A 26260-nucleotide genomic window follows, 5' to 3' on the forward strand; every position below is an offset into this window, starting at 1 on the left:
AGGCACGACAGCTCACACCTGTAATCCCAGCACTTTGGGAGGCTGAGGCGGGTGGATCACCTGAGGTCAGGAGTTTGAGACCAGCCTGGCCAACATGGTGAAACCCTGTCTCTACTAAAAATACAAAAATTAGCCAGCATAGTGGTGTATGCCTGTAATCCCAACTACTCAGGAGACTGAGGCAGGGGAATCACTTGAACCTGGGAGGCGGAGGTTGCAGTGAGCCGAGATCGCGCCATTGCACTCCAGCCTGGGCGATGGAGCGAGATTTCGTCTCAAAAAGAACCAAAAAAAAAAAAAAAAAATCCAAAAAAACCCAATACCCAAATCAAAAAGGAAACTTACTAAAATCATAAACTAGTTTTCTACTCAAATCTTTATTTACAAGATTTGTGTTTCACAGCAGGTAGAGAAGCTCAATGATTTTTTTGAGCAGTAAAGCCTCTAATTAAGGCAGGCAGGATTAAATCTCTGAGAAAGGAAATGCAAATAGAAGCAAAATTCACATGATATCTGGTTTCTCCTGGGTCAGCTGGCTTGTTCCATGGCTTTTTTTTTTTTTCCTTTTTCTTTTTTTGAGACAGAGTCTCACCCTGTCGCCCAGGCTGGAGTGCAGTGTCATGATCTCAGCTCACTTCAGCCATGACCTTTCAGGCTCAGGTGATCCTCCCTCCTCAGTGTCCTGAGTAGCTGGGACCACAGGCATGTGCCACCATGCCCAGCTAATTTTTTGTAGAGATGGCGTTTTGCCATGTTGCCTAGGCCGGTCTCCAACTCCTGAGTTCAAGTGATCTGCCCACCTCAGCCTCCCAAGGTGCTGGGATTACAGGTATGAGCCACCACGCCCAGCCTTTGTTCCGTTTTCATACTTACTTCAACCCAGTGCTAACAAAGTCTGTAATAAATGTCAAGAGTTACATCTAGTGACTCAGTAAGGCCAGATAAAAATAAAAAAAAGCAGAGAGGAAAAAAGAAGAAAATAAAAGAGTCAGATCCATCATACACACAGCACTATGCCGGATGTTACCGTCATCTGAACTCACAGGAAGACCTGAGGGTAGAAATCTATTTTCCTCCAAACAAGGAATGAGAACAAGAGGCAGTGATAACCCTAACAACATACATTCCATTTCTCATTCAAGCCAGGACTGCAGGTGCATGCCACCACGCCTGATTTTTTTTTTCCACTTTTTGTTAAAAAAGCTGAGGTCTCACTATGTTTCCCAGACTGGTCTTGAACACCTGGTCTCAAGTGGTCCTCCTGCCTCAGCCTCCCAGAGCACTAGGATTACAAGTGTGAGCCACTGTGCCCAGTCTGTACTAGCTTTTACGCTGAACCGTCAGTTCTTCTGAAAAGGAAGGGAGAGAGGGAGGAAGGAAGAAGAAAGGAAAGAGGTAGGAGACCAAGATGTGAGTGCAGAAGAGAGGAATAAAGGAATTAACACCACGTAATGGCTGGCCAGAAGGAAGTGGGCTACCAAAGATATTTCATCAGTAGAGGCAAAAATTAATTCCTGAGGAAGAACTGGCTTTTTAAATGATTTAGAAAGACCCGTGCACCTGCCGCTCCTCGGAATGAGGACTTCTGGGTGTGCATCTCTTCAAACCTCTACTAGGCCTGTTTCCTCCCGGATTCTACTCAATGAACACAATTAGTGGTAAGGAACTTCACGTCCCCTGAAGCAAAAACAAGTTTTTGCGGGAAAATTCCATTTAAGTGCTTTGATAGAGACCACTTATTACACTCAAATCCATCTGAACCCACCTTCTTTTAGACAACGACAAACAGAAAGCAAGAAACAGATGAGGATGTAGATGAGGAAAAACATTTGAGGTTAATTCCTGTGAATTCAGGTGGTGTTATTAAAGTAGTCCAAGTGTGTTTAGTAGATCAATTAAGAACATTCAGTTATACAGTTTTAAGCTTACTCATTCCCAAATAGGTTTTCTATGAAGAAGAGAAAACCCAACATTCAATGCCAAAATCAGTGCTTAGCGGCTTGCCATCTACAACATCCCAATGCTGTAGTCAGCATTGCTACAAAGCTCTAAGAGGACCGAGAGGAGACCCTGCAGCAGATCTCTTCTTTCTACATTGTGCACGTTATGTACCTCCAAAGCCAAGGCTGTCTTGTCGTAGGCATTGGGGACTCGCTTCTGGATAACCCTGGCATATATGGGCCCATTCTGGAGGTTAGGGAGCGGAGTGTTGACGCTGGGTTGGGCATAGGGCCCAGGCTCCGGCCCACCCAGTGGCTGTGGGTGGGAACCCTCCTGGTTACCTCCAATCAGAGCCGATACTGAGGCGGAGGCAGGTCTATACTTCTCGACGTAAGGGACTGGAATCATCCCTCTCTTGCCTTCGCTGTCCTCCGCATTCCACCACTGCTCTTCAGGCTTGTCCCGGATTCTCAAGATGTCTCCTTTCTTAAAGGGAAGATCTTCCTCATCATTCCCATTAAAGTCAAAGAGGGCTCGCACATACTCTGCCTCCTCCTGCCTGAGAATCACTCCACTACCCTGCCTGGATCTGGAAACTGGTTCTATCAACGTTGTAGTGTCCAAATAGTGTATTTTGTAGAATTCCAGTAAAGCAGGCAATGAATCAAACTCTTGATCTCCTATTCGGAGTCTGGAGGGGCTCACCCCTGGAAAAAACAGAGCAGGCTGTTATTTAATGATGTACTACACTGGAAATGAAATGCAGATTTTATTTTTATTTTTTTTAGAGTTGGGATCTCACTATGTTACCCAGGCTGGTCTCGACCTCCGGGGCCCAAGTGATCCTCTCACCACAAACTCCTGAGTAGCTGGGGCTACAGGAGCCCACCACTGTGCCTGGCCGAAATGGAGATTTCATGCATGCCTCATACACATTTAGTCAAGATCTAATCAGCAAAAAAAAAAAAAACTCTAGGAAAAAATAACCCCTTCTCTTCACAGCATACCAACATCCCCTGGGAAGAAAGATGCCCATCACTACAGCCCCAGGGAAGGATCGGGAGGCCAGGAGACTAGGCTGGTCAGGACGTGCTCTCATACTTGATCAAAGACGGGGGCTATCACTGCATTCTCCAAATATGTTCTGTCGCTACCCCATTTACAGAGCAGTGTAAGCCTCAAGGTTCTGTTGCATGCTTTTTTTTTTTTTTGAGACCAAATCTCACTCTGTCGCCCAGGCTGGAGTGCAGTGGCGTGATCTCTGCTCACTGCAACCTCTGCCTCCCGGGTTCAAGCGATTCTCCCGTCTCAGCCTCCCGAGTAGCTAGGATTACAGGCTCCCGCCACCATGCCCAGCTAAATTTTTTTTTTTCCTGTATTTTTAGTAGAGACGGGGTTTCACCATGTTGGCCAGGCTGGTCTCAAACTCCTGATCTCAGGTGATCCACCCACCTCGGCCTCCCAAAGTATTGGGATTACAGGGATGAGCCACAGTGCCTGGCCTCTGGTATCTTTTTAAATCTAAGATAGGTGATCTCAATTTTATCTTTGACAGCTAAAAGGTAAAAGAACCAAGAAGCTGCACTGAAAAACTAAGGGGCTAACTGCTTAAAAATCAATTCCCAAGATCTTAAATAAAACAGAAACTAGACTGTTCGCTATGAAGCAAACAGGTCATTAAAAAAAGAGAATGTTTGGGGAAATAAAGGGTTAAAACACTCAACATCTGATAACACACTGAGGATCCAGAAAGAACATATTACAAACGCTTAAAATTCCTAAGACACAAGTGTGTATGTGGCCCTACATACCATAGTTCAGAATGGATTTCTTCTATGCTGAGATTCTAAAACTCAAGGAAAATAAATGAACACACTCAAACAAAACGAGTAAGTTCAAACAAGAGTCAAAGTTTCTTTTAAAAAAAAAAAAATGAGTCAGGGTCTCGCTGTGTCACGCAGGTTGCAGTGCAGTGGCATGATCATAGCTAACTGCAGCCTCAGCCTCAAGCAAGCCTCCCACCCAGCCTCCCAAATAGCTTCAAATACAGGCACACGTCACCACGCCCAGCTAATTTTTGTATTTTTTGTAGAGATGAGGTTTCACCATGTTGCCCAGACTGGTGAACTCCCGGGATCATCAGGCTTTCGGCTTCCCCAAGTTTTGGGATTATAGGTGTGGGACACCACAACGGAGTCTCGCTCTGTTGCCCAGGCTGGAGTGCAGTGGCACAATCTCGGCTCACTGCAAGCTCCGCCTCCGAGGTTCACGCCATTCTCCTGCCTCAGCCTCCCGAGTAGCTGGAACTACAGGCGCCCGCCACCATGCCCGGCTAATTTGTTTTTGTATTTTTAGTAGAGACGGGGTTTCACCGTGTTAGCCAGGATGGTCTCGATCTCCTGACCTCGTGATCCACCCGCCTCTGCCTCCCAAAGTGCTGGGATTGATTACAGGTGTGGGCCACCGCGCCCGGCCACAAATTTTCTAATTAGGAATGCAAACCTTTAACTCCCACTCAGCTAAGCACCCAAAATAGCAAACTATCTTCATTGGATTTTTCACATTATGGTTTCCTGAAGAAGTAATAAACAACTCTATAATAATAACTAATAAACATTCTCCATAGAGAATGAGTTTTGGCTGGGCACGGTGGCTCACATCCCTAACCCCAGCACTTAGGGAAGCTGAGGCAGGTGGATCCCTGGAGCTCAGGAGTTCAAGACCAGCCTGGGCAACATGGCTGTCACTGCAAAAAACTTAAAAAATTAGCTGGGCGTGGTGGCACACTTCTGTAGTCCCAGCTACTCGGGACACTCAGGTAAGGGGATGGCTTGAGCCTGGGAGGTCAAGGCTACAGTGAGACATGATCACACCACTGCACTCCAGCCTGGGCAACACAGCAAGACTCTGTGTCAAACAAACAAAAAAAAGAAAATGAATTTTGTTGGGCGTGGTGCCTCACACCTGTAATCCTAGAACTTTAGGAGGCTGAGGTGGGAGGATCGCTTAAGCTTAAGTCCAGGACTTTGAGACCAGCATAGGCAACACAGCCAAGACCTCATCACTACAAAAATTATTTTAAAATTAGCCAGGTTGGACGGGCGCAGTGGCTCACGCCTGTAATCCCAGCACTTTGGGAGGCCGAGGCAGGCGGATCACGAGGGCAGGAGATCGAGACCATCCTGGCTAACACGGTGAAACCCTGTCTCTACTAAAAATACAAAAAATTAGCTGGGCGTGGTGGTGGGTACCTCTAGTCCCAGCTACTCGGGAGGCTGAGGCAGGAAAACGGCATGAACCTAGGAGGCAGAGCTTGCAGTAAGCTGAGATCACGCTACTGCACTCCAGCCTGGGCGACAGAGCGAGACTCTGTCTCACAAAAAAAAAAGAAAAAAAAAATTAGCCGGGCATAGTGGTGCACGCCTGCAGTTGCAGCTACTTGGGAGGCTGAGGCGAGAGATCGCTTGAGCCCAGGAGTTTGTGACTACAGTTAGCCATGATCACGTTAACGCACTCCAGCCTGGGTGACAGGGCAAGACCTTGACTCTTAAAAAAAGAAAAAATAAATAAGTTTGAAAAAAAAAAAAAAGACTGGGCACAGTGGTTTACGTCTGTAATCCCAGCACTTTGGGAGGCCAAGGCAGGAGGACTGCTTGAGGCCAGTAGTTCAAGACCAGCCTGGCCAATAAAGTGAGACCCAATCTCTTAAAAAAACAAAAAACAGGCCAGGCGTGGTGGCTCACACCTGTAATCCCAGCACTTTGGGAGGCCGAGACGGGTGGATCATGAGGTCAGGAGAGCAAGATTCCGTCTCAAAAACAAACAAAAAAACCATTAGCCAGGCAAGGTGGTGCATGTCTGTTAGTCCCAGCTTCTTGAGAAGCTGAGGTGGGAGAATCACCTGAGCCCAGGAAGTCAAGGCTACCGTGAGTCGTGATCATGCCACTGCATTCCAGCCTGGGCAAAAGAGCGAGACCTTGTCTAAACAAACCTAAAATCCAAATGAGTTTTGTGAGTTTTTGGCTTTGTTGTTGTCTTGGGACAGGGTGGTCTGGCTCCGTCACCCAGGCAGGAGTGCAGATCTCAGCTGAGTGCAACCTCTACCTCCTGGGCTGAAGTCATCCTCTTACTCAGCCTCCTGAGTAGCTGGGCCTACAGGCACGCATCACCACGCCCGACTAATTTTTTGTAGGGACGGGATTTCGCCATGTTGCCCAAGCCAGTCTCGAATTCCTGAGCTCAAGTTATCCATCTGCCTTGGCCTCCCAAAGTGCTAGTATTACAGGAATAAGCCACCACGCCTGGCCTTGGCTTTGTTTTTTGAGACAGGAGTCTCCCTATGTGGCCCAGGCTCATCTCAAACTCCTGGGTCCAGCGATCTTCTCACCTTAGTCTCCTGAGTACGTGTTTTTGTTATTTCTTTTTAGAGACAGGGTCTAACTCTGTTGTCCAAGCTGGAGTGCAGTAGTGTGCTCACAGCTCACCACAGTCTCAAACTCCTGGGCTCAAGATATTCTCCCACCTCAGCCTTCTCAGTAGCTGGGACTAAAGGTGCGGGTGGCATTGCACCCAGCTGATTTTTTTTTTTGAGACAGAGTCACATTCTTGTCGCCCAGGCTAGAGTGCACTGGAGCAATCTTGGCTCACTGCAACCTCCGCCTCCCGGGTTCAAGCAACTCTCCTGCCTCAGCCTCCCGAGTAGCTGGGACTACAGGCCTGTGCCACCACATCCAGCTAATTTTTGTATTTTTAGTAGAGACAAGGTTTCACCATGTTGGCCAGGCTGGTCTCCAACTCCTGACCTCGTGATCCATCCATCTCGGCCTCTCAAAGTGCTGGGATTACAGGCTTAAACCACTGTGCCTGGCCCTTCACCCAGCTGATTTAAACATTTTTTTTATAGAGACAGTGTCTTGTTTTACCGCCCAGGCTGCGGTTTTGTCTTCTCAGATAGGGTCTGGCTCTGTGGCCCAGGCTGGAGTGCAGTTGCATGATCTTGGCTCACTGAAACCTCCACTTCCTGGGCTCAAGCCACTCTTTCACCTCAGCCTCCCAAGTCGCTGGGACTACAGGCATGCACTACCATGCCCAGTTAATTTTCGTATTTTTTGTAGAGACAGGGTTTCACCATGTTGTCCAGGCTGGTCTTGAACTCCTGAGCTCCAGAGATCCACTTGCCCCTGCCTCCAAAAGTGCTGGGTTTAGAGGTGTGAGCCAGGGTGCCCGGCCTGTTTTTGTTTTTTGTTTTTTTTTTGAGACAGGGTCTTGTTCTGTCACCCAGGCAGGGGTGCAGTGGCATAATCTCAGCTCACTGCAGCCTCCATTTCCCAGGCTCTAGTAATCCTCCCACCTCAGCCTCCTGAGCAACTGGGACTATAGGCACACACCACCACGCCTGCTAGTTTTTGTATTTTTTGTGGAGATGGGGTTTTGCTATATTGCCCACGGTGGTCTCAAACTCCTGGGCTCAAGTGATCCGCCCACCTTGGCCTCCCAGAGTACTGAGATTACAGATGTGCACCACTGCAGTACTGAGCTTGCAGATGTGAGCCACTGCAGTACTGAGATTACAGATGTGAGCCACTGCATCCAGCCTATTATTTTTAATTATATGTGAGCCACTGCATCCAGCCCATTATTAATTTTATGTGAGCCACTGCATCCAGCCTATTAATTTTAATTATATGTGAGCCACTGCATCCAGCCCATTATTAATTTTATGTGAGCCACTGCATCCAGCCTATTAATTTTATGTGAGCCACTGCATCCAGCCTATTATTAATTTTATGTGAGCCACTGCATCCAGCCTATTATGAATTTTAATTATATGTGAGCCACTGCATCCAGCCTATTATTAATTTTAATTATTTGCTTATTGGGATTTTTCTTGTGTGTGAAAGGGTCTTTTTTTCTTTTTTTGAAGACAGAGTCTTGCTCTGTCTCCCAAGCTGGAGTGCAGTGGCTGGATGTCGGCTCACTGCAACCTCCACCTTCTGGGTTCAAGCAATTCTCCTGCCTCAGCCCCCCAAGTAGCTGGGATACAGGTGTGTGCCACCACACCTGGCTTGGGATACAGGTGTGTGCCACCACGCCCGGCTAATTTTTGTAATTTCAGTAGAGACCCAGTTTCACCATGTTGGCCAGGCTGGTCTCAAACTCCTGACCTCAAGTGATCTGACCGCCTCAGCCTCCAAAAGTGCTGGGATGACAGGCATAAGCCACTGTGCCTGGTATGTGACAGGGTCTCACTCTGCTGTCCAGGCTGGAGTGCAGTGGCGCAATCTCAGCTCACAGCAATCTCCTTTTTTTTTTTTTTTTTTTTTTGAGACGGACTGTTGCTCTGCTGTCCAGGCTGGAGTGCAGTGGCATAATCTCAGCTCACAGCAACCTCCCTTTCTTTTTTTTTTTTGAGACGGACTCTTGCTCTGTTGCCCAGGCTGGAGTGCAGTGGTGCGATCCTGGCTCACTGCAATCTCCCTCTCCTGGGTTCAAGTGATTCTCTTGCCTCAGCTTCCCGAGTAACTGGGATTACAGGTGGCCGCCACCACACCCAGGTAATTTTTTGTATTTTTAGTAGAGATGGGGGTTTCACCACGTTGGCAAGGCTGGTCTCGAACTCCTGACCTCAGGTGATCCCACCGACCTCAGCCTCTCAAAGTGTTGGGATTACAGGTGTGAGCCACTGCACCCGGCCGCAGCCTCTGCTTTCTAGGCTTAAGCAATTCTACATGCTCAGCCTCCCAAATAGCTGGGACTATAGGCACAAGTCACCCACCAACACCCAGCTAATTTTTGTATTTTTGTATTTTTATTTTTATTTTTTATTATTTCTTTGAGACAGAGTCTCACTGTTGCCCAGGATGGAGGGCAGTGGCGTGATCTTGGCTCACTGCAAGCTCTGCCTCCCAGGTTCATGCCACTCTCCTGCCTCAGCCTCCCGAGTAGCTGGGACTACAGGTGCCCGCCACCACGCCTGGCTAATTTTTTTTTTGTATTTTTGAGTAGAGATGGGGTTTCACTGTGTTAGCCAGGATGGTCTCGATCTCCTGACCTCGTGATCCACCCGCCTCGGCCTCCTAAAGTGCTGGGATTACAGGTGTGAGCCACCGTGCCCAGCCCCATTTTTTTAATTTTTTGAGATGGAGTCTCTTTCTGTTGCCCAGGCTGGAGTGCAGTGGCACGATCTCGGCTCAATGCAACCTCTGCCTCCCAGGTTCATGCAATTCTCCTGCCTCAGCCTCCCAAGTAGGTGGGATTATAGGCACCTGCCACCACGCCCGGCTAATTTTTTTGTATTTTTAGTAGAGATGGAGTTTCACCATATTGGCCAGGCTGGTCTTGAACTCCTGACCTTGTGATCCGCCCGCCTCGGCCTCCCAAAGTGCTAGGATTACAGGCGTGAGCCACCACACCCGGCTTATTTTTTTTTAATAATGGGGTTTTGCCATGTCGCCCAGGCAGATCTTCATCTCCTGAGCTCAAAGTAATCCTCTTCCCCCTTGGCCTCCCAAAGTTTTGGGATTACAGGCATGAGCCACCGTGCCTGGTCTTGTTAATTTTGAGAGGCAGGTTTTTGCTGCCCAGTCTAAACTGCAGTAGCTATGCACAGACACCATCACTCCACACCATGGCCTTGTTGTACTCCTGGCCTGGAGTCATCCTCCTGCCTCAGACTCCTGGGTAGCTGGCACTGTAGGTGTGCACCACCACGCCCAGCTAGAGACCTAATTATTTCGTTGAATATTAGAAACATCCTGGCTAACACACGGTAAGACTCCATCTCTACTGAAAAAAATACAAAGGCCAGGCAGGGTGGTGTGCGCCTTTAGTCCCAGCTACTTCGGAGGCTGAGGTGGATTGCTTGAACATGGGAGGCGGAGCCTGCAGTGAGTCAAGACTGTGCCACTGCCCTCCAGCCTGGGTAACAGAGCGAGAGCCTGTCTCAATTAAAAAAAGAAAAAAGCCCAGGCGTGGTGGCTCACGCCTGTAATCCCAGCACTTTGGGAAGCCGAAGCGGGCGGATCACCTGAGGTTGGGAGTTCCAGACCAGCCTGACCAACATGAAGAAACCCCGTCTTTACTAAAAAAAAAAAAAATACAAAATTAGCCAGGCGTGAGTCTCATGCTTGTAATTCCAGCCACTTGGGAGGCTGAGGCAGGAGAATCGCCGGAACCCGGGAGGTGGAGGTTGCGGTGAGCTGAGATCGCACCATTGCACTCCAGCCTGGGCAACAAGAGCAAAACTCCGTCTCAAAAAATAAAAAGAAAAAAGGAAAAAAACCACAATTCTTCCAGTATGATCAGAAAAGGTATATTTAAAATTCATTCCACTTGGCCGGGCGCAGTGGCTCATGCCTGTAATCCCAGCACTTTAGGAGGCCGAGGCAGGAGAATGGCATGAGCCTGGGAGGCGGAGCTTGCAGTGAGCCGAGACTGCGCCACTGCATCCAGCCTGGGCGACAGAGCGAGACTCCGTCAAAAAAAAAAAAAAAAAAATTCATTCCACTATTGGAGGGAGGTAAAAAGACACAATGTTAACTTTGGAAGCCAATGAAAAGTCCTTCCGGTAGAAAGAGTACTGATGAGCGCCTTCTCTTTCCATCCAAATGAATGATGAGACCGTCTGAAGGACAGCCGTACATTCCTCATATTACCCGAAGTCCATCTGTGGAATTCACGGCTGTCAGCTTAAAACAGTGAACAGCCCAGACTCAGGAATACTGGCTGTGTCTCCAATTTAAGACACTGAAAAGGGTGCGCGTGCCAGGACTGTCCTCTATGGCAAACACTCCTCATGCACCAATAGAAGGTGATCGCAAAAGTTCCGAGGGCAGGACTGAAGAGGGGATTTTGGTGATGAAAGTAGCAGAGCACGAAAGTGCTATATTCTGGAGATTCTCTTTATTGAGGAGGATCACTGATGGAGAATAATTCCTATTCAAGTCTGGTAGTCAAGGAGATTCATGGCTACCTTGCCTATCACCATTAGGCTAATTCTGGGTGATCTTTCAGGCCTATGGAGAAACTGTTAAGGACAGAGTCAGTGTGAGCAGAGGGACCTACTTAGCACTGCCTGGTCAAGAAAACTCTAGGGCAGAGTGGTAGGGAGGCCACCTGGGCACCCATGGCTTAGAAATGGTTCTGATCACAGCTGGGTGGAAAAAAGCTCCCTTGCTAAGGTTTACCCAACTACATGCGAAGGTGTTCTATTAGTTGTCCTTTTGGGACAGTGGTTGGCAGGTCAGTGCTCAGTTAAGTGTTGCTGATTTTTGTATTTTTAGTAGAGTTGGGGTTTCACCATGCTGGCCAGGATGGTCTTGATCTCTTGACCTTGTGATCTGCCTGCCTCGGCCTCCCAAAGTGCTGGAATGACAGGCATGAGCCACCGCGCCCGGCCAGATATTATCTTAATAAGCGTAACTCTGAAGTGCTGGAAAGAAGCTAAATACCATGCCCTCCTAGACTGGAGAAGCTCAGAGAAGTTCACAGCATTGCTGGAGATAACACAGCAAGCACAGTGTGGCTGGTGAACAAGGAGAAAGTGGCACGTCTTGGGAAGAAAACCTCCCATCCGGCTTTCACCTTCACCTGGAACTATGTTCCTGCTAAAAACAGTTGCAACAACACACTGTCCTGAGATACAACAGAATCACCATGAGCAACTACGACCATCTGTGAACACTTCCAAGGTACTCTCTCCACTGGAAGAAGGAAGGCAACCACCCCCTGCCACCTACTGTTATGGTTCCTCAGTTACCACAGCAGGCCGAGTGAAATACATTTTGGTGGGGAAAGAACAAATAAGACTACTAAGCCAAGTCCCTCTGAAAGATGAGTGAGAGAAAACTTGGTAGATCATCTGGCACAAAGGTAGGAAGCAGGTTTAATTCTCTTCTTGTTCAAATACCACAATAGCGTGAACTGGGCTCACTACGACTTTCTTTCTTTTTTTGAGGCGGAGTCTCGCTCTGTTGCCCAGGCTGGAGTGCAGTGGAGCCATCTCGGCTCACTGCAAGCTCCGCTTCCTGGGTTCACGCCATTCTCCTGCCTCAGCCTCCCGAGCAGCTGGGACTACAGGTGCCCGCCACCAAGCCCGGCTTTTTTTTTCTGTATTTCTAGTAGAGACAGGGTTTCACCGTGTTAACCAGGATGGTCTCGATCTCCTGATCTCGTGATCCGCCCACCTCGGCCTCCCAAAGTGCTGGTATTACTGGCGTGAGCCACCGCGCCCAGCTGTGACTTTCTTTTTGTTTGACAATCCCAATAGACACAGAAATGTAAGCAAAACGCCACGGAAAACCTCTGATGTACTTTACTTGTAAATTATTTTTCTATTCTGACACTGTAATAATTTCACAGAGAAATGCCTGTTTCTGTGAACTGCTGGGGGCCATCAAGCTTCACTGATCCAAACTCCAGAAGGAAGGGAGGAGAACAGAACACACCTAAGTCCCAGATAAGCCCAAACCTCACCATGGCTGTGTGTTCCAGCTCCTTTTCTCTCTTTCCTCTCCTTCCAACCACAAACAGCCAAAGGCAGGAAACAGAAGGGCGGGAAAGGAAGGAGGCACAGTCAGCCAGTCTAGAGAACAGAACCAACGACAGGATTCTCATAGCTATCTGGGACTTGGAAAACCTCAATGACTTGTTCTACATTACTCTGTGCTGGATTTCGAACGTGGAGTTAGGAAGTCACACAAACGGAAATAAAAATCAACGCAAGGAGAGAACATCCTTTCGGCTTCTCGGTACCTGCTCAGCCCGTTACTTCTAAGCCTTCCAAGCATTTCAAGCCTCAGGTTACGACCATTTTTACAAGGCCACTCCCTCCTGAAGGTTTCATGAAGAACACCTGAGGGCTCTGTGGGGTAAAATAGGCCCAATCACTTCTGACAGGGCTACCACAAGAGCCGGGCCAAGTCTCTCCTTGATCTCACAGCACTTTCTCTTTTCCTTTTTTTTTTTTTTTTTTTTTTTTGAGACGGAGTCTCCCTCTGTTGCCCAGGCTGGAGTACAGTGGTGCGATCTCAGCTCACTGCAACCTCTGCCTCCTGGGTTCAAGCAATTCTCCCTTCCTTAGCCTTTTGAGTAGCTGGGATTACAGGCGCCCACCACCACACCTGGCTAATTTTTGTATTTTTAGGAAAGACAGGGTTTTGCCATGTTGGCCAGGCTGGTCTCGAACTCCTGACCTCAAGTGATCAGCCAGCCTCAGCCTCCCAAAGTGCTGGGTTTACAGGCGCGAGCCACTGCACCCGGCCCTCTCTTTTCCCTTCTTTCCTCAATTCTTGCTCCCTCCCTTCCTTCTTTGCCTATGTTATTTACAGGGGTTGCTTAGATAAATACCCACCAATGCAAAACGCTAAAAAGGCCACTGGCTCCGGAGGCTGAGGCAGGAGAATTGCTTGAACCTGGGAAGCGGAGCTTGCAATGAGCAGAGATCGCACCACTGCACTCCAGCCTGGGCGACAGAAGGCCACTGGCTTCCATCTGAGAAGATATATGGCCTCCTAAGCAAATAGAATGTTCTAAAGATGGTGGGTATGAGGATGGTCCTTTGCAGGTTTGGTGCATTCTGGCTCTCATTTTCTAGCTAAGTTACCTAACTTCTGTGTGCCTCACCCCCAACTCTGCAAAATGGGGTCAAATACCTATCTAATAAAGTTCCTAAAATTGGCTAGAGGCTGGGCGTGGTGGTTCACGCCTGTAATCCCAGCACTTTGGGTGGCAGAGCCAGGCAAATCACCGGAGGTCAGGAGTTCAAGACTAGCCTGATCAACATGGTGAAACCCATCTCTACTAAAAATGCAAAAATTAGCTGGGCATGGTGGTGCATGCCTGTAGTCCCAGCTGCTGGGGAGGCTGAGGCAGGAGAACTGCTTGAACCTGGGAGGCAGAGCTTGCAGTGAGCCGAGAATATGCCATTGCACTCTAGCCTGGGCGAGAGCGAGACTCCATCTCAAAAAAAAAAAAAAAAGTGGCTCGTACATTATAGGTGCTCAATAAAAAGCAACCAATCCTCCCAATTCCTTCAGCAATTTTCAATTCATCCTCAAATCCAGAGCCCCACTGGACCGTTTCCCAGAGAAAATTCCACAGGATCTCAAGATGCTTCTCAAAATTTCTGTGGTCAGGCAGGTGTGGTGGCTCACCCCCGTAATCTCAGCACTTTGGGAGGCTGAGGCAGGAGGATCTCTTTTTCTCTATTTTTAAAAACTGATTTATTAATCAATCTTTTGGGAGAAATCTGTTGAGGCCAGGAGTGTAAGCCCAGCCTGGGTCACACAGTGAGGCTGTAGTGAGTATGACGGAGCCACTGCACACCAGCCTGAGCAACAGGGCCATCAGCAGTCTCACGCTACCTCCAGAGAAGTGGCTTGGCCCAGCTGCCAGCCTGGCATGTAGCTCTTCACTACCTCAAGGGGGTATCACAAACTATTACCACCCTAGCTTCTGTCCCACGCCTTCAAAATGAAGCATGTTTTATGCCCCCTCCACCCACTAGCGCAACAGGTGGGATGAGCAGGTAACAGGAGGCACCATCTTATTTCCATGTGCTGGACCCGAAGTCCTTTCACACTTACGGATGCACCCCACGCAGGCACCTACTCCCTAAGACAAACTGTTTCACCAGTTCCCACTATCCACACCATGAATTCCAGAGCCTCTCAAAGATGAGAAGAGTTTTCCATTTTGCTTCAAAAGCCCCACACCTCAATTATGTTAAGATTAATATACATAAAATGCTTATGGAGTACTTAATATGCCAGTACTGAATACGGAATATCATTACAACAACCCTATGAGATGAGTATTACTATTTCCCTCCTTCACAGATGAGGAAACGGAAGCAGAGAAAAGTTAAACAATTCGCCCAAAGTTACACAAGTAGTAAGTAGTAGGTAAATAAGGCCCAACCCAGGATCCACAGCTCAAGCTTATAACCACTCTCCTAACTCACACTCCTTCAGTTGTGTCAACCTGAAAGGTTTAGCTGTTCCAAGACGAAAAACCTAGTTTCTTGCAAGCATTCCAAGGAGGTTCATCTTGAAGCCCAACCTGCCAGAATGTGACCAGTAGACTTGACCAAGCCCTTCCTTATGGCCCCAGGGAACTCCCAAGCTATGGCACCATAGGAAGCCTATGCTAGCTGAGGACCCAAGACAAGTTAAAAACAAGTTCAATGAAAAAGGTTGAGAATCACTGGCCCTTTCTGTACCCATGCCTTTAAAAATAATACCCAGCTGGGCACAGTGGCTCACGCTTTTAATCCTAACACTTTCGGAGGTCAAGGCAGGCGGATCACTTGAGGTCAGGAGATCGAGACCAGCCTGGCCAACATGGTGAAACCCCATCTCTACTAAAAATACAAAAAAATTAGCTGGGAGTGGTGACGCATGCCTGTAATCCCAGCTACCTACTCAAGAGGCTGACACAGGAGAATGGCTTGACCCAGGAGGGGGAGGTTGCAGTGAGCTGAGATAGTCCCACTGCACTCCAGCCTGGGCAACAGAGCAAGACTCTCTCAAAAAATAAATAAAGTTTAAAAAATAAGGCGCGGTGGCTCAGGCCTGTAATCCCAGCACTTTGGGAGGCCGAGGCGGGTGGATCATGAGGTCAGGAGAACAAGACCATCCTGGCTAACACGGTAAAATGCCGTCTCTACTGAAAATACAAAAAATTAGCAGGGCATAGTGGCGGGCGCCTGTAGTCCCAGCTACTCGGGAGGCTGAGACAGGAGAAAGGTGTGAACCCGGGAGGCGGAGCTTGCAGTGAGCCGAGATCATGCCACTGCACTCCAGCCTGGGTAACAGAGCCAGACTCCATCTCAAAATAAATAAATAAATAAATAAATAAATAAATAAAGCCAGGTGCAGTAGCTCACGCCTGTAATCCCAGCACTTTGGGAGGCCGAGGCGGGCGAATCATGACGTCAGGAGATAAGAGACCATCCTGGCTAACACGATGAAACCCCGTCTCTACTAAAAATACAAAAAAAATTAGCCGGGGCGTGGTGGTGGGCGCCTGTAGTCCCAGCTACTTGGGAGGCTGAGGCAGGAGAATGACGTGAACCCGGCAGGAGGAGCTTGCAGTGAGCCGAGATCGCGCCACTGCACTCCAGCGTGGGTGACAGAGTGAGATTCTGTCTCAAAAAAAAAAAAAAAGATAAAAACGACACCTAAGCCATTCCGTATAATTTTCACCTATGTACTGTGTACACAAAATACACTCTGTAGGAAGACGTGATGGCTCACGCCTGTTATCCCAGCACTTTGGGAAGCCGAGGCGAGCGGATCACTTGAGGCCAGGAGTTAAAGACCAGCCTGGCCAACATGGCAAAACCCCGTCTGTACTAAAAATGCAAAAAAATTGGCTGGGATGGTGGCGCATGCCTGTAATCCCAGCTATTTGGGAGGCTGAGGCAGGAGAATTGCTTGAACCCAGGAGGTGGAGGGTACAGTGAGCTGAGATCATGCCGCTGCACTCCAGACAAGGCAACAAGAGCGAAACTCCCTCTCAAAACAAAACAAAACAAATAGGCCAGGTGCGGTGGCTCACGCCTGTAATCCCAGCACTTTGGGAGGCCGAGGCAGGCAGATCACAAGGTCAGGAGATCGAGACCATCCTGGCTAACACGGTGAAACCCCGTCTCCAGTAAAAACACAAAAAATTAGCCGGGCGTGGTGGCGGGCGCCTGTAGTCCCAGCTACTTAGGAGGCTGAGGTAGGAGAATGGCATGAACCCAGGAGGCGGAGCTTGCAGTGAGCCGAGGTCACGCCACTATACTCCAGCCTTGGTGACAGAGCAAGACACTGTCTCAAAAAAAAAAAAAAAAAAAGTAATAACAATTTTAAAAAGCTTCTTCATCATTGACTTTAGATAGCAGATGTGTATTATCTGAATGATAAAGCCAGTGGCACGATTTCAGCTCACTGCAACCTCCGCCTCTGGGGTTCAAGTGATTCTCGTGCCTCAGCCTCTCCAGCAACTAGGATTACAGGCGCCCGCCACCACGCCCAGCTAATTTTTGTATTTTTTAGTAGAAACGGGGTTTCACCATGTTGGCCAGGCTGGTCTCGAACTCTTGACCTCAAGTGATCCACCCTCCTTGGCCTCTCAAAGTGCTGGAATTATAGGCATGAGCCACTGCGCCTGGCCTCTTCTTGCCATTCTTTAATTCTGGTCTTTAAAAAAACTGGGCTGGATGCGGCTGTATGTGCTTGTAGTCCCAGCTACTCAGAGCCTGAGTCAGAAGGGCTGCCTGCCCCAAAGTTAAGGGCTGTAGTGCACTATGACCGTGCCTGACAACAGCCACTGCACTCCAGTTTGGGCAACACAGTGGGGAAAAAAAAAAAAAAAACAGAAGGCCGAGGTGGGCGGATCACCTGAGGTCAGGAGTTCGAGACCAGCCTGGCCAACATGGTGAAACCCCGTGTCTACTAAAAATACAAAAAAAAAATTAGCTGGGCACGGTGGCACATGCCTGTAATCCTAGCTGCTCGGGAGGCTGAGGCAGGAGAATCACTTGAATCTGGGAAGCAGAGGTTTCAGTGAGCCAAGATTGCACCACTGCACTGTAGCAGCCTGGGGGACACGAGCGAAACTCCGTCCAAAAAAAACAAAACAAAAAACACCAAGTCTTAGACTCCAGGGCAGAGGCAAAGTATTGAGGATGCGGACCTCTATGTGCACTGCTGAGATGCCAAAAGAACGCTGGCTTTGACAGAGCGTAGTGTAAAAGGGTCAGCTCTCAGGTCAGAATGCCTAGGTTCAACTTCTGAAAGTCATTTATTAGTTGTGTGACCTTAAGCAAGTTACTGAATCTATGAGTGTTTCCTCCTGTATAAAATGGGAATATTTTAATAAATGGAGATCATATTACTTATCTCACTAGATTGTCCTAGACAGTAAGTGAAATAAGGTACATAAAGTACTCAAAGTACCTGGCACAGAATAACCAGTCAATAAACATTAGTTATTAATATTGTATACGCCTCCCTAAAATTCAAGAAATTTCTCTGTGTGACTTCAAAAGGACTTGGTGAGAGGGAGAACAAAGATTCAGTACTTAGTACTTGAGATTTGTGAGGTACAAAGTAATTCTGAGGTTATACAGACAGGCCAGGCGCTGGTGGCTCACATCTGTAATCCCAGCACTTTGGGAGGCCGAGGCGGGTGGATCATCAGAGTTCAGCAGTTCGAGACCAGCCTGGCCAACATGGTGAAACCCCATCTCTACTAAAAAAATACAAAAATTAGCTGAGCATGGTGGTGGGCGCCTGTAATTCCAGCTACTCAGGAGGCTGAGGCAGGAGAATTGCTTGAACCTAGAAGGCAGAGGTTGCAGTGAGCCAATATCGCACCATTGCACTCCAGCGTGGGAGACAAAAGTAAAAACTGTCTCAAAAAAAAAAAAAAAGACAGCAACTGGCCAGGCACAGTGGCTCACACCTGTAATTCCAGCACTTTGGGAGCCTGAAGCGGGAGGTCTATTGAGATCAGGAATTTGAGACCAGCCTGGACAATACCGTGAGACCCCTCATCTGTACAAAAAAATTTTCAACAGTTAACCAGGCATGGTGGATACACCTGGAGTCCCAGCTACTCAGGAGACTAAAGTGGGAGGATGGCTTGAGCCCAGGAGGTCAAGGCTGCAGTGAGCTGTGTTCATGCCACCGCACTCCAGCTTGGGTGACAGAGGCTCTGTCTCAGAAGAGAGAAAAAGACAGCAACTGAATTGTAGAAAATGGGGTACAACATGGCAGAAAGAATTATCACAATATTCGTGAATTTTCCACACCCCATCCATAAACTTTGGCAATCTTCACCTTCTTTCCTTAGCCAAAGAATTGAGTTCTTATCTGTTTTGAAAAGGTGGTGCTCCATTATCAAGGTAAGTGTTGAGACATAAAATTGTTATGCTAAGATGTGAAAAAATATCAAGCTAACAAACCTGCCTGCTGCCATTTTCAACTGTGGCAACCAACAAACACAAACAAAAGGCTAAAAAGTGAGTTTCAAGGACAGTTTGCCATCATATGACTACATATAATGCAAAACCCCAGATACCATGCAGGTGGCATCAAAGTAGAATATATCTAGTTCAGGGCCAACACAGGTACATCAATATTCCCATCTCATAATACTATTAAATTGGCCACAATGAGAAAGATCTAGGATAATTTGTGAGCTTATAGACCCCATACTCATTTTTAAAAAATGGTTATGTGTTGGAGTGGGTGTGGTGGCTCACGCCTGTAATCCCAGCACTTTGGGAGTCTGCGGTGGGCAGATCACCTGAGGTCAGGAGTTCAAGACCAGCCTGGTCAACTTGGCGAAACCCCAACTCTACCAAAAATACAAAAACTAGCCAGGCGTGGTGGCGTGTGCCTGTAATCCCAGCTACTAGGGAGGCTGAGGCAGGAGAATCCTTTGAACCCGGGGAGGTAGAGATTGCAGCGAGCTGAGATCGCACCATTGCACTCCAGCCTGGGCAACAAAAGCGAAACTCCGCCTCAAACAAACAAAGCTGGGTGCGGTGGCCCACGCCTGTAATCCCAGCACTTTGGGAGGCCAAGGCGAGTGGATCACCTGAGATCAGGAGTTCAAGACCAACCTGGCCAACCTGGTAAAACCCCATCTCTACTAAAAACACAAAAAATTAGCTGGGCGTGGTGGTGATGCGCACCAGCAATCCCAGCTACTTGGGAGGCTGAGGCAGAATCACTTGAACCCAAAAGGCGGAGGTTGCAGTGAGCCAAGATCGGGCCACTGCACTCCAGCCTGGGCGACAGAGAGAGAGAGACTCCGTCTCAAAATAGATAAATAAATAAGAAATAAATAAGAAAAATTAAAAAAAAATTGGTATGTGTTGACCAGGCGCGGTGGCTCATGCCTGTAATCCCAGCACTTTGGGAGGCCGAGGCTGGTGGATCACCTGAGGTCAGGAGTTCAAGACCAGCCTGGCCAACCTGGTGACACCTCGTCTCTACTAAAAATACAACATTAGCTGGTTATGGTAGCGGGTGCCTGTAATCCCAGCTACTTGGGAGGCTGAGACAGGAGAATCGCCGTGAGCCGAGATTGCGCCACTGAGCTCCAGCGTGGGTGACAGAGCGAGACTCTGTCTTAGAAAAAAGTAAAATAAAAATTGTTATGTGTTAACAACAAAGAGACTGCCTATCCAATTCTCTATTCCTGGCCGGAGCGAGTAAATATAAATTAGAACTATCCTACAAGGGCAAGTCTACAAAGGATGGCTCAAGAGCTTCCTGATTCATATGAGACTAGTCTGAACCCAGTCTCAGCTGGCCAAGAAGAAACTGCTTCGACTTGGCAACAGTGTGAAGGCACGAGGACTCCTGATGCTGTTACACAGGTTCACATACAATGAGAACCCCAGAATTACTTTGTACCTCACAAATCTCCAGTACTAAGGGTATCTATCTATTCCCTTAAAACACTCTCAAATCAACTCCAACGGCATCGGTAAGACAGTCAATCTCAGGGACCCCTGGCAAGGAAAACCCAGCGCAGGTAATTTAGGTTCTTGGCGTAGAGTCTGTTCCCAATATCCAGGAAGACATAGCCCGCAGCCCCATCTTACTGAGCAAGGTCACGCCCTGAAGTACACACTGACAATGTTTAAGTCCAAGGAAAATGAAGTTCCAGTCACTTCCAGGGAAGGGTCTGTTTCCATTGCCTCACTTCTGGTTTATTTTCTGGAATAAAATGTCTTTCCTCCACTCAACACTTTGAAAACCAGAACCCTCTAACGGCGGACAGTCTTCTGGACGCTTAGATCTCTTGCACACAGCCAGGCATCGCCTTAAACTGGGTTGGGCTGGTCACTGAAGGCTTTCTTCTACCACTATTCTATCACTTAGTTCACCACCTTCGTCCTCCACGGGGGAAAAGGACGGTACAAAGATTTTGGAAAAATGCCCAAGAAAGGAAAAAACTGACCGGTTTCCTGAGGGTGTCTCCATCCCTCCCGGCCAGTATGTGGTGACTTCCTACCAAAGGCCACCAGGGGAGCACGGCCAAACCCGGCTCTCCAACACGGCAGGAAACGTTTCCAGCCTAAAAGCCACTTGTAGGATTATCGGATTCATTCTGGGCGCCGCTGCCAAGTGATGCCCCCGCAGTGCCAACATCTCCCTCAGCTCTTTGTCCCCACGTCGCCTTGCCCTGCCCTACCCTTGCGCCTGGCCCCGGAGCCAGCCCCACCCTGGGGCCGAAGCAGTTCCCCTTCCCCGGGGCTGCCCGCCCCAGGCACACCCCGGGGCCTCGGTCCGCGGCTCCTCCTCCCCCACACTCCTGCTCCCCGGGTGGGAGAGAGCCCGAGCAGCCGGAGGGCCCCTGCCACGGTCACCCAGCCCTCTGCCCACGACCCCCGAGGGTCCGCTCTCGAGGATCAGCCAGCCAGGCTGGGAGTTCCGCGGCCCTCACCCCGCCCAGGGCCCGCCGTCCCGTCAGTCCCTCACCGGGCGGAGGCTGGGCGGGCGACGGTGGCACCGGCGGGCGCGGGCCGCTGCTGTTGATGATGTAGTGGGAGACGCGCGAGTTCTCTGAGACGCTGAGCACATAGTCCCCGGGGCTGGTGCTCGAGTCCCGCACCAGGAACACCCCGTGCCGCTGGCCCTGCAGCAGCGCCACCGCCTCCTGCCGACTCAACCGCCCCCAGTACCAGCTACTCCGCTCCTCCGAGTCGAAGTTGCCCGCCATGGCTGCCTCCGCGCCTAAACGCTGGGGTGCCGCCGCCGCGCGCGCCCCTCCGGCCCCCGGCGCCCGCCGCCCAGCGGACCGGCTCCGGTTTCAGCTTCACAGCAGCGCCCGAAATGGCGGCGGCAGCCGCGGGCCTTCCCCACCGGAAATGACGCGCTCCCTGCCCGAGGGAGGCTGCCGGGAAGGGGCCCGCGGCCCGCCATTGGGAGAAGGGCAAGGCGCCTCGCGCGCGCATTGCGCATGCGGCTTCATGGGCGGTGCCGCCCTGCCCGGCCCCGAGCTGCGGAGGATGGGAGGCGGGGTCTAGGGCCCGAGGGGCGGGGCCTCGCGGCCTCCGCAGAGAAGTGCGCCTGTGCCGCGGACAGAGCGATGCTTCTCTGGGCTGCGGTTCCTGGACGACCAGGGACTTCTAGGCAGCGACTCCCAGACAGAATTGGAGCAGAGAAGATGCGTGTGGCCCTGGGGCCTGAGTTCTCGGCCAGGCTTCCTGCGATATCAGTCTGTTTCTTTTTTCTTTTTCTTTTTGAGACGGAGTCTTGTTCTGTCGCCCAGGCTGGAGTGCAGTGGCGCGATCTCGGCTCACTGCAACCTCTGCCTCCCAGGCTCAAGCGATTCTCCTGCCTCAGCCTCCCGAGTAGCTGGGACTACAGGCGTGAGCCACCGCACCCGGCTGATTTTTGTATTTTTAGTAGAGACGGGGTTTCACCATGTTGGCCAGGCTGGTCTCGAACTCCTGACCTCAGGTGATCCACCCGCCTCGGCCTCCCAAAGTGCTGGGATTACAGGCGAGAAACATCGCGCCCGGCCACGTCGGTCCGTTTCTGCTCGTTCCTCCAGCTTCTCTACAGGCCAGCTGACGTTCTCATTTTCATTGATTCACCTAGGACATTGTTGTTGACACTCCACTTGCACTGCGGGTGCAAAGGTGATCAAGGCTGGGCCCTGCATTCCTCGAACTCACAGACCAGTGAGAGGAACCAGGAAACTGGATGACAAAAGGATGACAAATGCTGACAAATGCTATTATGGGAAACGGACATGAACACAGAGCAGAGCCCCCACATCCAGTCTGTGGAGTAATCCAGGAGGGTTTCCCAGAGGAGGCAGCATGTGTTGACTGCTGAATGACAAATGGGGAAGGACATTCTTTTTTTTTTGAGACAGAGTCTTACTCTGTCGCCCAGGCTGGAGTGCAGTGGCGCGATCTCGGCTCACTGCAAGCTCCGCCTCCCGGGTTCACACCATTCTCCTGCCTCAGCCTCCCGAGTTGCTGGGACTACAGGCACCCGCCACCACGCCTGATTAACTTTTTGTATTTTTGTAGAGAAGGGGTTTCACCGTGTTAGCCAAGATGGTCTTGATCTCCTGACCTTGTGATCTGCTCACCTCGGCCTCCCAAAGTGCTGGGATTACAGGCGTGAGCCACTGCGCCCGGCGGGGAAGGACATTCAAAGCAAAGGGAGCAGAGTGTGCCAAGCCACGTGAAGTACAGAGTTCTCTTCTCTTTTGAGGCTTTGGGGTCACCTGCCCAGATAATTCTAAACACTAAATTGTAGCCAGGGGCATCTCCTACTCTCACTGCCGTCATGATCGCCTCTGGACTGTGTTCCTATGAGTGTCTTGCTTGCTGGTGCTCTTTCGTCTGGCCGCACTGTGCGTCCCCTAATTGCACTGTGAACAGCTCCCACTGTTTTCTAAAATACAGATCTGGCCGGGCGTTGTGGCTCACGCCTGTAATCCCAACACTTTGGGAAGCTGAGGCAGTCAGATCACCTGAGGTCGGGAGTTCGAGACCAGGCTGACCAATATGGTGAAACTCCGTGTCTACTAAAAATACAAAAATTAGCCAGGCGTGTTAGCAGGTGCCTGTAATCCCAGCTACTCAGAAGGATGAGGCAGGAGAATCGCTTGAACCCAGGAGGCGGAGGTTGCAGTGAGCCGAGATTGCGCCACTGCATTCCAGCCTGGGTGACAGAGGGAGATCCTGTCTCAAAAAAATATATATGTATACAAATCTGAATGTGTTGCTACCTTGTGTAAAACTTTTAACAGTCTTCAGGTGTTCAAACTCCCAGTTTAGCTCAGAGCATAGAACATAAAATTGGGACACGGTCTTTTTTTTTTTTTTTTTAGATGGATTCTTGCTCTGTCACCCAGGCTGGAGTGCAGTGGCGCGATCTCGGCTCACTGCAATCTCCGCCTCCCAGGTTCAAGCGATTCTCCCTGCCTCAGCCTCCCGAGTAGCTGGGACTACAGGCACCCGCCACCACACCCGGCTAATGTTTGTATTTTTAGTAGAGACGGGGTTTCACCATATTGGCCGGGCTCATTTTTTTTTAATTAAAATTTTTTTCTGGCCGGGCATGGTGGCTCATGCCTGTAATCCCAGCACTTTGGGAGGCCAAGAGGTCAGGAATTCGAGACCAGCCTGGCCAACATGGCAAAACCTCATCTCTACTGAAAATACAAAAAATTAGCCGGGTGTGGTGGCGGGTGCCTGAAGTCCCAGCTACTCGAGAGGCTGAGACAGGAGAATCACTTGAACCCGGGAGGCAGAGGTTGCAGTGAGGTGAGATCGCGCCATTGCACTCCAGCCTGGGTGACAGAGCAAGACTCCGTCTCAAAAAAAAATTGTTTTTCTTTATAGCCGGGCATGGTGGCACATCCAGCTATAGTCCCAGCTACTCAGGAACCTGAGGCGGATGGATCACTTGAGCCCAGGAGTTCGAGGCTGCATTGAGCTATGATCATGCCACAGCACTTCAGCCCAGGTGACAGAGCGAGACCACATCTCTAAAATAATAATAATAATCATCATTTTTTTTTTTTAAGAGATGAGGTCGGCTGGGCGCGGTGGCTCACGCCAGTAATCCCAGCACTTTGGGAGGCTGAGGCGGGTGGATCACGAGGTCAGGAGATCGACGCCATCCTGGCTAACACAATGAAACCCCGTCTCTACTAAAAATACAAAAAAAAATTAGCTGGGCATGGTGGTAGGCGCCTGTAGTCCCAGCTACTCAGGAGGCTGAGGCAGGAGAATGGCGTGAACCCAGGAGGCGGAGCTTGCAGTGAGCCAAGATTGTGCCACTGCGCTCCAGCCTGGGTGATAGAGTGAGACTCTGTCTCAAAAAAAAAAAAGAGATGAGGTCTTCTTATGGTGCCCAGGTTGGACTCTAATTCCTGGGCTCCAGGGGTCCTCCTTCCTCAGCCTCCTCAGTAGCTGGGATTATAGATGTGCCACTGTGCCAGTCCACAGTCTCATTTAACTGCTCCTATGTGAACGCTGTGTTTCTTTTTCCTGGAATGCTCTTCTACCCACTTTGGAGTCTCAAATTCAAATGTCTTCCCTTTCTTTTTTTCTTTTTCTTACTTTCTTTTTTGTTGTTGTTGTTTTTGAGTCGGAGTCTCGCTCTGTCGCCCAGGCTGGAGTGCAGTGGCGTGATCCTGGCTCACTGCAAGCTCTGCCTCCCGGGTCCACACCATTCTCCTGCCTCAGCCTCCCGAGTAGCTGGGACTACAGGCGCCCGCCACCACGCCTGGATAATTATTTTGTATTTTTTTTTTTTTTTTTAGTAGAGACAGGGTTTCACTGTGTTAGCCAGGATGGTCTCAATCTCCTGACTTTGTGATCTGCCCGCCTTGGCCTTCCAAAGTGCTGGGATGACAGGCGTGAGCCACCGCACCCGGCCCAAATGTCTTCTTTCTTAACCATCCCATCACTCCCTCTCTTCATCAACAGCAGTACGTCCAAATTATTCCCATGACAGCTCTTACCCATTTTACTGTAATTTTTCATTTGCAGTTCTGTGTATGTCCTCAAAGGCCAAGCAGCTAGTCTATGAGGTGCTCCATAAGTATTCAGGACCGCTGACATTGACTCAGAGATGACCGTCTGCCAGGCCAAGCGGCTAGTCTACGAGGTACTCCATGAGCGTTCAGGACCGCTAACGTTTACTCAGAGATGACCGTCTGCCAGGCACAGTGCTGACTGCCTTTGTATGGATCATCTTATTTAATCCTCTCAACAACCTTATTTGACAAGTATCCCCATCTTACAAAAAAGAAAACTGAAGCTCAGAGAGTTTAAGTAACGTGTCCAGAGATACACGGTTGCAGAGTGAGGAGCTAGGGTTCAAATCCTGGAATGAGAGATAGCTATGGTCACTCTGCTCTACCCTCAATTTTCTGAGATAGGAATTGGGAGGAATGGGTGGCAGAAATCTACATTTTTAAAAAAGCAGTAAGCTGTGGATTATGGTCTAATGAATAACACAGCCCTTCTGGACTCACCTTACACACCCTTGGGCCTGCTCAGGGGAAGTGGGGGGTGGGGGGCTAGGAGGGACAAGAGCACCTTTCCTGCTGTAGGTGACTCATCGTGACCCTGGCTTAGTCACAGCCTGGCACTGTGAGCCAGCAGAAGCAGCCATCCCAGTGTGAATTCTGGCTGGTCTGTGAGCTCTGGACCTTACCCAGAGACTGCCTGTTCCAAAGCAATCCCTCTGAGATCCCTCCCTAGGGCACATGGAAATTACAAGAAAAAGAAATTTTTTTTTTTTTTTTTTTTTTTTTTATTGACACAGAGTTTCAC

General features: G+C 49.5%; 1 protein-coding gene across 2 annotated transcripts in view; it reads right to left on the bottom strand.

Annotated features, from left to right (window-relative positions):
* Positions 1-21834, bottom strand: part of CRK (CRK proto-oncogene, adaptor protein) — a 35410-nt gene extending 13576 nt beyond the window's left edge. The window contains exons 1-2 of one of the 2 annotated variants that reach the window (XM_003778700.5): positions 21429-21834; positions 2283-2648 (exon numbers count right to left, since the gene is read on the bottom strand). In XM_003778700.5, coding sequence (XP_003778748.1) covers positions 2283-2648; positions 21429-21669 — 607 coding nt within the window. In that variant the 5' untranslated portion in view covers positions 21670-21834. Of the gene's footprint in view, positions 1-2112; positions 2649-21428 lie in introns of both variants that reach the window. The other variant, XM_002826805.6, reaches the window with a different exon arrangement.
* Positions 21835-26260: the final 4426 nt, after the last annotated feature.

The sequence above is a fragment of the Pongo abelii genome, chromosome 19 (assembly GCF_028885655.2).
Source record: "Pongo abelii isolate AG06213 chromosome 19, NHGRI_mPonAbe1-v2.0_pri, whole genome shotgun sequence".
In the NCBI taxonomy this organism is placed as follows: domain Eukaryota; kingdom Metazoa; phylum Chordata; class Mammalia; order Primates; family Hominidae; genus Pongo; species Pongo abelii.